The 11,428-nt window shown below is 34.9% G+C and overlaps 1 protein-coding gene across 1 annotated transcript; it reads right to left on the bottom strand.

The window, feature by feature from the left end:
• Positions 1–2,873: 2,873 nt before the first annotated feature.
• On the bottom strand, positions 2,874–9,688 carry LOC110693889 (alpha-glucosidase-like). The gene is made up of 7 exons (XM_021871064.1): positions 9,537–9,688; positions 8,690–8,979; positions 7,105–7,817; positions 5,413–5,643; positions 4,682–5,328; positions 3,836–4,259; positions 2,874–3,480 (listed from the first exon to the last, which is right to left on the bottom strand). The coding sequence occupies exons 2-7, from the start codon at positions 8,935–8,937 to the stop codon at positions 3,026–3,028; spliced, it is 2,718 nt and encodes a 905-aa protein (XP_021726756.1). The 5' UTR covers positions 8,938–8,979; positions 9,537–9,688; the 3' UTR covers positions 2,874–3,025.
• Positions 9,689–11,428: the final 1,740 nt, after the last annotated feature.

Raw genomic sequence — 11,428 nt, 5'->3', positions numbered from 1 at the left:
TAAAAAAATAGACATTATATGTATGTGTCTTATTTATTTGTGCAGGTTTCTCTTAAGAGATGGAGTGCATTGTACTTCAAATAGCATTTATATCACACATATATCTAATAGGTAATGTTAAGTATTATAACTCGTTCCTTGACTAATTATATTTGATATACTTAGTTGTAATATTAGTGTTTCGCATTCTGGAAGTTTTTCTTCTCCTTTTGTTTATACTTGGTATTTATGCAGTATTGATGAATTAGTCAGAGCTTTGGATCAGAAGCTTGAGTGAGAAGGATTGCTGTCTACTGTTACACATTTACACTATGTAGATTATTATATCTTGAAAAGAATATTGCCTATTTAATCGTTATAATTTAATGCCTATTTTACCATTTTTTTTTTACTAAAATTACTAATTGCGCCGCAACATTTCACTCAAATATTGTGTGTATGAGCTCAGGTTTCTTTGGTGTGCCTATTGTGCGTAAAAGGTGTAAATTTGGGTGTTCGGGTAAAATTCAGATTTATTTTTAAATTTAATTTATGTTAAATTATTGTGTTTAAACAAGTTAATATCCGAATTTGATAATTTTCGGATCGGTTTTGGGTAGGATTTTGACACCCCTAATTGTGTGTATGATCTTGTAATAATAGTATGCATTATTGGGGAAAATGAGTACTTCATCCATTATAAATTAGATGACACTCATGACACATTTCTTTTATCATGTATTTCAATGCAATAATTAATTTGTAAATATTTTTAATTATCAACAAGTATAAATTACTTCATAAAAAGTTAACATGAATATAACAAGATCCCACATCTAATGTGAATTTCTTATTTATAAATCACAAAAAGTTAGTTAGAGTAGAGTTTGTGAATAGTGTTAAAAGTCAAAATAGTATATTTTTTAATTAATTTGAAATGAATGAAGTATATTATTAGTAAATAATCAAGTAACTACTATGTTTATTGCTTTTTTTTTCAACTTCTATGTCCATAGGACAATCTACGTACGGAGTTCATCATCAAAAAAAGAATTATGAACATGACTATTTTTCCCTTTTCTCAACTAATTGCATCTCTAGCTTATTGTTATACACGACATAATATTCAAAAGTTGGATAAAATCCCTAACATAAAAATACACTTCCTTCGTTTGACTTTGATCATTAATATCTTTAGTTTTGTATTATTAAAATTATAAAAATTTGACACAAGATAAAAATTGCAATACATCTAACAATATTTTACATGATAATTTATTATCTTATATTTATTATCTTATATAGTAATTACAAAATAAGGTTAAAATTTTATAAATTTGACCACATGCGCGTTATTACAATGGAGGAAATAGCGAGTACTTTTTATAAAAGGTTTATAATCTTTGTTATATCTTATTTTTACGACACTTATTTATTTCTTAATGATTATCTATTTGCCACCTCCCAAAAAATCTGTTACTTGTATAATATATATATTGTTGTCATATTTAATTTGATAACCTAATTAATTTTAACTAATTCCTTTTTCACCGAGAAACATTCATTTCCTTAAAAAAAAAAAAAAAAGTGAGTTAGCATGGAAGAAAGTAGCGTAGATGATGTTGCCGCAATGTGGGAGAAGGTTTCTAGGGAGTTTGATGATTTAGAAAAAACTTTGAAAGTTGTGAATAGTGTTTCAATGGAGCAACAACAAGCACAAGGAGCCGTTCATTTGGATGAGAAAATGATAGATACCATTCTTGATGAGTTTTCACAACCATCGTCGTTGCCGATATCATCACCACCAACACAACGTCGTCATGGAAAAGGCAAAGATTTGAAATATCTCCATCAATATCTCAAGAATAATTCGGTGAAGAAAGGGGTGGATAACATTCTTGAAGAGTTACCAATATTGAAGCCGACAACACAACGTTGTCAAGGGAAAGCCAAGGAGTTGAAAGTTGTCCAACAAAAGTTCAAGTCATCACCACCAAAACTCTCCATGGATGACTCGTTATATCGCAAGAAGTTGGAAAGTACGAAGCGAAAGTTGCAAAAAGGGTACGAGAATTTCCAAGATGCAAGAAAGAAGATATGTGTGATAAGTTTGAGTGATCTCCCTCCACAACCATTAACTACCGGTAGTCGAAGAAAGCAAAATAAGTCTAAACAAACAAGCTTAAAAGATCGTAAAGAGTTTCGAGGGTTCAAGAATAGTATGCCTCGTCACATATTTGGTTGTTAATGGTACGTCAAGATGCATGGAAAACAAGATTATGGTGCCGGCTACAAACTTGAAGATCAAGATTAAGTCATACGAAGGAAGAGACACCAAGAATTAAAGAAAATATCATCATCATACGATCAAGATTAAGAGAAGGCATGCAAAATGGATATAGGATCGAAGCTCTTTAATTTGGATTTATGTGTTCTTTTTGACGTATCTTGTACTTGTTTACACTGAAAGAGATTTGATGGTCGTCCCCACCCGTGGAGTAGGTCACATTGACCGAACCACGTAAATTCTTGTTTGTTGTTATATTTTTTTCCCCTTAGTAAGTCGATATATGAACGTTAGATTAATCTACTAAATCTTGATAAAGAATATTAACACTTAATAATTTATAATTTAATCTATACTATATATTAAAAGGCGTTATTAATGAAGGATACACGTCACCCCTCTCTTCCATCAAGAAGATGTCACGTCACCAAGGAGAATTGGTACATGTCAATTTAAAAATGTTTATGTCAAGAATTGAACTCGGGTTTACCTTTCACCCCTAGTTAACAAACACTGGAAACTTCATTAACTAAATAATTTGTGGTTTGGACAGTCCTTCCAAACGTATGGATGCTGAAATTATGAAGGTTTACTACAGAATACATAAGAATATGAAAACTTACTTATCTCAGCTTATCTGATTTTATTGCATCTCAGTAAGATACACCATACAACTGAGTACAGTGCCCGTATAAATAAGTACCTGAAATAGGCTTCAAGTATTTGCAGCACAATGATACAGAAGTTTAATGGCACTACTCAGTACAATAACAACTTAAATTCATGTCCTATTAACAGGTTCAAACCAGAAATCTCAGCTACAATGAACTGCCCTTTACCATCTGGAGTTAAACTAAGTCCGGATTTGTCACTTTTTCTCGCTCCAGCTCCTGTGTGTACTATGTAACCCTTGATCTTTGTGCCTTTTCTCAAACCCAATATGGTTATCTTGTTAATGATCCATTTTTGACTCACTGCAAATTCTCCATTGACAACATTTGAGCTGATGATATTAGTCTGTTTTGCTGATGCAGCAATGAATTTAACAAAGGTCCATTTGCCTCCCTTCACTCCCATGGTCAACTCAACTCCATCATCCAAGAACAACTCCCCAGAGCTGGTCCCATGATCGCTCATGACCACTAATAGATGGAATGGCGTCCTGCGTGCTGCTTGGGTTGTCATTGCTTTCCCTTGCATTGCCAAAATATTACCTGCAGCAATCAGAAGGGATAAGATTAAGTTTTCCCCTTTATAGGGAATAGCAAAACCAAAATAATAAGAAATGTCACATTACAAAGTTATAAACTATATCCTGTCTCATGGGCTTCAGTACACATTTACACTTGAAGTATCTATATATAAGATGATCGACAATTTAATATGGTTATAGACAGCACACAATATAGGCTAGATAAAATTTATCGAGTCATTGGCCTACTTTAACACTTAAGATGCATGTCAGTGTCAGATTCTCATAGCAGAGTCCATATGAGCTGTGCCTAAATTTTCAGGTTTTAGCCATTGTTGGACTACAGTGGGAAAAATAAATGAAGTAATAATTATTACCTTCTCGAATGTGAACGTTGATATGGTCAGGGGGTGCACTAAGGGTAATAAACCTTCCAGTAGAAACAGTCACTGACCGAGTATAATTGAACAGATCAAACCAGTTTCCTTGAGGAAAGTAAGCATTGACAGATACCACACCAGGTCCCAGGACTGGAGAAACCAAAACACCCCTACCAAGAAGGAACTGTGAGCTGATACCATAAGTTTTGATATCCTCGGGAAAAGAAAAGAAAAGAGGACGTGCTATAGGGATTCCTTTCAGCTGTGCCTTGTACATCAAAGTGTAGAAGTAAGGAAGAAGCATGTAGCGGAGTCCCAAGACTTTCCTAGCTGAAGCAGCGACTGATTTCCATCTGTAGAGCTCTTGATAGGTAGTACCAAGTGTTGAATGATCTCTTGAGAATGGATAAAAGGCCCCCAGCTGTATTCAAACACATTCAATTAAGTAATAAGTAATGAATTTCTATTGAAGATTATTGATGCAAACTTTAGAATCTCACAACAAGTATTATCAAAGAGGATTTGATGCAACATCTGGTTTCAAAAAAGGGTGAATTTTTGGTAAGCAGAATTTTAAAAAGGTAACAAAATCACCCTTTTGGATACTTACCAAGGAGGGATTTTACTGCCCACTCCTAGTGACAAATAAGGCATTTGACAATTGCTGCCTTCTTTGAGCCATAAAACAAACAAACAAACAAACAAACAAACAAACTTCTTCTCAACTAAACAGCTAATCACCCCTTTCTTCTCTATGTCTAAATAAACTAACTAGTGTGCCTAAAATAACATTTTGGAGAATATCCTATACAATGATAATATTTGACATGTTCTTAAATTTACCTGTATCCAGCGTCGACAAAGCTCTTCAGTTGTGTTCCCAAGGAAACCACATATATCAGCTCCAACCATTGGAATTCCAAAAAGTCCAAAATTTAACATAGACGGGATTGAATATACAAGATCATTCCAAGTTGCAGCATTATCTCCTGTCCAATGTGCAGTGTACTTCCCAGAGCCAATAAATGTTGACCTAGAGAGTACAAATGGTCTTTTCTTGGTGAGTTTAACAAGGGCAGCATGAGTGGCTTTAGCTTCAAGGTATCCAAATAAGTTATGAACGTTGTATTCGTATATATCACCATAGTGCAAGGCAGTGGGTGGGATAGTCTTGTTTATAATGGGTAGCCTCTCTCCAGAATTATTGATTTTATATGGAGGATCATCAAGAGTAGATCCAGGGGCAGGTGGAGAGGAAATAAAATTTGATATTTCATTCATGTCAATCCAAAGACCATCAACAGGCAGAAGATTTAAAAATCTATTTATTTCATTTGTCCAAAAGGTCAAAGCAGAAGGCTTTAGAAAATCAGGGAAGTATACTGGGCCAGGCCAGACAGAGCCAAGGTATGGTTTGCCACCACGCTTCAGGAAGACATCAAGTTGCATGCCCCTAATGTATGTTTCATGCGTCTCATTGGTACTGATACCTGGGATGAATTGAAAAAAATGTGCTAAGAGAAAAGGTATCTATAGAACAATACACAAGATTATCCAGAATTACAACAACTTACCAGGATCCAAAATCAGCACATATCTTTGTCCATTCTTGTGAAGATTGTTAACAAATTGCTTCATCTTGTTAAGAGGAAAATTAACAGGATCAAAAGTGAAATCCTTGTATGCATCCATGTAATCAATATCTGTCCACATTACTTCCAAGGGAATCCTAGCCTTTGCATATCCAGCTACCACAGACTGAAGTTCATATACATCATGATAGCCATAACGGCATTGCTGAAAACCTTAAAAGTACACATGCTGTTTATCAGTGCATGAAAACTAGCAACTATCATAAACTTATACCTAATTAAGACAGATAACAAACATTGACAAGGAGGTCTAATATTTCCCAGAACATCAATCTGGCATCATAAAAGAAAGATGGGTTCTTTAATGTAGGAACACAGACATCACCATATCAGAGATTAGATTTACTCAAAGATGCTGAAATAACATGTATCAGTTCACAGATTTGAATAATATTTAGGGATCAGGACAATCTGATAGACATTAACACTTTGTTTGGATAGAAGGAAATGAAAGAAGGAAAAGAAAGGAAGAGAAAAGGAGGGGGACAAACTCTCTTGTTTGGGTAAAGGATTGGGGGAAGGAAAGGAAAGGAGAGGGAGGGATCCATTTTCCCTCTCTCTTTAATAAGCATAATCTCTCCAAAATTGGAGAGATTTGGAGGGAAAATGGAGCTCACCTCCCCCCTCCCTTTCTTCTCTCTTACCTTCCTCTTCTATCCCTCCCCTTCCTTTCCTTCCTTGTTTTCTATCCAAACAAAGCGTAAGTCACAGTGTGTATATACAAGGTCATTTGTTAAACCAGCGAATTATTACACCAAAATTTGTACATGACAGCAACTCCGCTATCAACAAAACTACCCCTAACTTTTCTGTTAACTTCTACTTCCAGTCTTCTCATTTTCCTACTCATGCTATTTCGTTAGCCAAGAAGCAGTATATTCAAGATGCATATGAAGTTAACTAGTTAAAGAGCAGGAGTAGATAGTTCCTGACTTTTATTAATGAAACTTAATGATTTCTAAGATAGATTGAAGAAAAATGTGTATCTGCACATACTAAGCATGAGACAGAAATCAGCAATGCCTTCTACCCAATATTCAAATCAAGTTAGTGAACTTAGAACACACCATCCAGATTATTACCGATAAACCACCACATCCATAATTCATCAAAGGAATGACGAGCACCACAAAATAATCAAATTGGTAACTTGTGCAACATTTTGCTACTCAGTAAGCAAGTAATCTCCACACTTCCCAACTCCTTATAGGCTTTAAGCCCATTTTGTCAGCATAAAGACTGTTCCTACCAAATGTAATGGAAAAATTCTCCTATGGTCATCTTTTCATTAACAATGAAAGTCTAGTAGTGTGGAAATTTACCATAAAGATATGTGCGTCCACGTATTTTTCAACCACTAGAATTTCATAGCCATCGTTATCGATATACTCCATAATAAACACTCTTTAGCTCTATTTCACATGGCAAACATACATAATATATACACATTCCACAACTCAAGCTTTATTAAGGTAACAACTGCCAACATTACAAGCTATAATTTGACAGCAACAAAACAGAACACCCATATAGTAATTAGTAGCAAATTTACATGAACAACACAATCAAACTACCAAATTGGAGAAAAAAGAAAGAGAGAAAGTGAGATATTACCAAAAGCCCAATAAGGCATTGGGGCAGGGCGTCCAACAAGCTGAGTTAATTGTTCCACCACTTGCGCCGGCGAAGGCCCGGCAAAGAAGTAAAGGTCAATAATACCCCCAATAACCTTGAAAGTAATCCTATCACCTTTATACTCAACATCCATCCCATTACTATTCAACAGCAAAACACCATGAGTGGACCCTACCACCGGCGAAGACCGAACATCCATATAAAACGGGTGAGACCCGTAAAGATTAACATCCGGGTTACTACTAGGAATATCAGCATTCCACATGGTAAAGGTTTGATTATGGGCCAGTTGAAAAGTGGGCTTGGAGTGTTCCCCAAGCCCATAGAGATGGGCCTGGTGGGCCGGGAGGGAGGATGAGAGGTGGAGGTACTGGTCTTTGAAGATGAGGAAGGTGGAGGGGTTGGTGGGGTCAGGGGTGGTGTCGAAGATGACGTCATGGGTGGATTTACGGGTGATGGCGAAGCCGAAGGGGGTGGTGGTGAGGAGAGAGAAAGTAAGGTCGGAGTTTGGGTGGGAGAGGTGGAGGTTGTGGCGGAGGGTGGTGTGGGGTGAGTGGAGAGTGCGGCGGAGAGAGGAGAGAGAGAGTGGTGGCGCCGGCGGTTGACTGCGGTAGAGGATTTCGTCTGGGATTTCCCATCGGTGGTGTTTGGCGTCGGTGATTCGGAGGCGTAGACGGTCGTTGGTTTCTAAGCTGCGAATTGAAGGTAAATTGGGAATTGGAGGGAGTTAGTGAACTGACCTAACTGTCAAATAAAGGATTGATAATTTAATTATATTTTTTTTTTTTTTTTTTGGTGAAATGATAATTGATTAAATCAATCCCAACAAATAGACTTTATACAACTATACAAGTACTTGTACTCCGTAACAAATTGCAAATGGAGAAAATAGAACATGTGACCTTGGCTATTGTAGATAATATTTATTTATTTAATTATTTCACATTAAGTCCTCTTGATACGGAGTAAAATTTTATTTTGATAGTTCAACATGTATGGACCGTTAGAAACATGAATGGAGTATAAGGATCTTAAAATTATTTAAATCCGTGTTTTCATATTCAATAATTATTTCCATTATCTAACACACATAAATAAATTTAGTTGAGAATGAGGGATAGCTCAAGTGGTTAGAGCTCTCCTTTCGATTCCAGGTAACTTGGAATTGATTCTCATCACTCACCCTTGTGGCTCTCTAAATACCAAATAAAATAAATTTAGTTAGACTCATAACTTATAACTACATGGCTACACAGGTTGATACGTATACAAATTTTATGCTCTTGAATGCACAGCGGCACAGTATATTTGTGTTATAGTACTAAGTAAATATACTTCGTATGTAATTTTATTTCTTATTAGTCAACTTAATTTTTTTGTTGTAAAAAAAAAAAACTTTTATAAGGAATTATTAAATTTTAAAGCAATCATTACCACATGTCACTCTAAAATGTATTGTGGAATGTGCACAATACAATAGAGTAAACCATATGAACAAGAAACCAAGGTAGCTTAATCATACAATAAATGACCAACAAAAGAATTCACAGTAGGAGTAAAGAACCTGGCAGTGAGAGAAAGGAGCTGAATGTCAGGTCCATAAACCGAGGAATTCTTCACAAGCTCAAGTATAGCAGTCAACGTCCGATGGTTGCCGGAGTCAACTTTCGCCCACTTCACCATATATCCATACCCGATTACATCTTTTTTATCGCTTTTTGATTTCGAACCCGAACCCGTAACCAAACATAGTTGTAACAGTAGTAGTACTAGTACTTTTCCAAGTGCCAAATGTGTTAATTTCTTCTTCATTTTCTACGTTTTGTGCATAACTTATTGTCTAATTACTTGTTCCTTCAGATTGTAAATGTAGTGGTTAGGAGTGTATATAACAGAAATAAATTTAATAAACATCAAAATTGATAGATGACATATTGTATTTTTATTGTGGACGTAACTAGCTAGCTAGATTGTAGCAAATAAATAAATAAATAAATAATGGTCCCACCAAATCACCAATCCTCTTCCTTCTCCAGAAGATTTTTTATTAGTCCTTTTCCATGATATTATGTGGTTATTCATACAAATATGGTGGAAATGAAAATTGGTTTGTTGTTTATGTAAGGCTTCAATTAACATAATTTGTGTTTTAAATAGGTAATTGATGAGTTACTTCACTTACTAACTAGTAAAAGAAATGACATAAAAGAAACAAGAAAAAATAGTGGAAAAAAGACCAATTTTACTCAAGGATAGCCAAAATGGTACTCCTATATCCTTTGTAATGATGTCTTACAATGATCAATATTTGATCTTATTTACTTCCATATGGATGCCATAAACAAAATCGAAAGCTTGTAAATTGAAATTCATGCAAGTACTAAATTAATACATAGAAGAGATGATCATACCAAATTAATTTTGCAGTAAGCAAATGCCACATTAAACCTCCAGATGATTTTTCGGAGAATTAACAAGAAAACAGTACGTAACTAGGAATTAACAATATAGACTTAAGATCGAAACCATATAATACTACTTACGTATTTATTGGTGTGTATGGAGAGCTATATATGGTATCCGATCAGATCTCTTTTAAGGTGGAAGGCACTAATTAATTAAATTGCTTACAATATGTGAAAGGCATGACAAAAAAGAGGAAATATAGTGAAAATCTTAGGCTACTCTTGGACTTACTATACATTCCAGCAGCTGGATTTAACGTGGAAATGTTGAATTAAATAAAATATAGACATTTTGTTCCGAAGTTAGATACGTGAAGAAGTATGTTCTTCATTCTGCTTAACTTGGTATTATGTTGATAGATTGTACGTTAGGTTAGCATTTTCCTGCGTTACCCACTGGATAATGTTAATTGTTTTAGAGATTATTGAAAACGGGTATAGATCGTCTAAGATGACTGAAGAGATTAGATCAATCTCAAAACCGATTCACAATGAGAAAAATATTAGCAACTTATAATCTTACATGTACACAATAGTCACAATTACACATCATAAGGTTAGGTTTGTTACTTGTATAAAGGCAAGTTTTGTAGTTTGTGATTCATTTTACAGATTTTAATTTGCTTGTTCCTTGCCAGTTAGAACAGGCCCACAGCCCATTGGATAAATAGGAAAGATTCTGAAAGAAAGCCCAGCCCTTTATGTTATTACAGTAGCCCAGTTGCTTCACTTGTTGATTAGGAGTTTAGGACTTAAGCACAACATGCCTATTGCCTACAGCGCCTTAGAGCAAGATACAGCAAAATACTCCTTACAAAGTATATACGGAGTATAATTAAATGGCTTATAAATCCAAAGGAAAAAAAATACGAAGTATATCATAATTGTTAAGTACTCCATAGTCCACCCCATTGTATGGAGTACTGCGGCGTATAAGCTAATTGACAGCTACATAGCTACCCAACTAGTTTACATACTCCGTAATGCACAATCATCGATCTTATCATTGTGTAAAAATAAGGAATGGAGAGAGTACAATATAGTCCATACCATATGCATAGACTACGAGTCTAGAGTTTTTGTCGTGACTCGAACAAAAATACTCAATACACTTACATATATATTCCATAAGTAGCATTGTACAAAAAAGGAATCCCCGTGCATGGGGCAATTGTTAAGAAAATAATGCAAATTTTCTATTTAATCAAATTTGAGGGAGAAATAAATTACATAAACAAAATGTCTATTTATACCAAAGTGCAAAAAACACAACCCCTCTTTTCTCTGAGTTATTTTTCTTCTCTCAGATTTTCTCTTGAAATTATTACATACAAATGAAGGAAATGCTCAATTTATAGTTTTCCTAAAACAACCTAAGCCATTTAAAATTTAGCCTGCAATATTTATTACCATTAGTTATTTTTCCCTATATTTGGAAACACCTTTAATTTTCAATGGTAATGCATGGTTATTTAATAACCATTTATTTTTTTTCTTTATGTTTCTTAATTATCTGCCAACAATCTCCCACTTGAAGACTGATTTCAATATGTCTTCACACCAAGGAGTAGAACCTCAACTAGTCTTCTGTCATTTTAAGACCAATTGATGTTGAGCACAATTTCAACTTGTCAATCGTCACTGTTTTCGTTAACATGTCTGCTGGATTCTTACTGCCAAGAATCTTTTTAAGAGTTAACACTTCATCTTCTAGAAGAGACCTGATAAAGTGATAACGAATACCGATGTGCTTTGTTCTTGAGTGAAACGCCGAATTCTTTGCTAAATGTATAGCACTCTGACTATCGCTATACAAAATATTATTCACTTGTTTGAAC

This window comes from Chenopodium quinoa, unplaced genomic scaffold (genome assembly GCF_001683475.1).
Source record: "Chenopodium quinoa cultivar QQ74 unplaced genomic scaffold, ASM168347v1, whole genome shotgun sequence".
Classification (NCBI taxonomy): Eukaryota; Viridiplantae; Streptophyta; class Magnoliopsida; order Caryophyllales; family Amaranthaceae; genus Chenopodium; species Chenopodium quinoa.
This window is presented reverse-complemented; position numbering and strand designations above follow the sequence as displayed.

What these genes read in the sequence shown, in the direction of transcription:
- LOC110693889 (XM_021871064.1), bottom strand. Translation starts at nt 8,937, where the DNA reads ATGAAGAAGAAATTAACACATTTGGCACTTGGAAAAGTACTAGTACTA. An exon ending in TGTGCTGATTTTGGATCCTG is followed by an intron (nt 5,329 to 5,412) that starts GTAAGTTGTTGT and finishes AATTCATCCCAG; the next exon opens with GTATCAGTACCAATGAGACG. An exon ending in TTTGTCGACGCTGGATACAG is followed by an intron (nt 4,260 to 4,681) that starts GTAAATTTAAGA and finishes GTTTGAATACAG; the next exon opens with CTGGGGGCCTTTTATCCATT.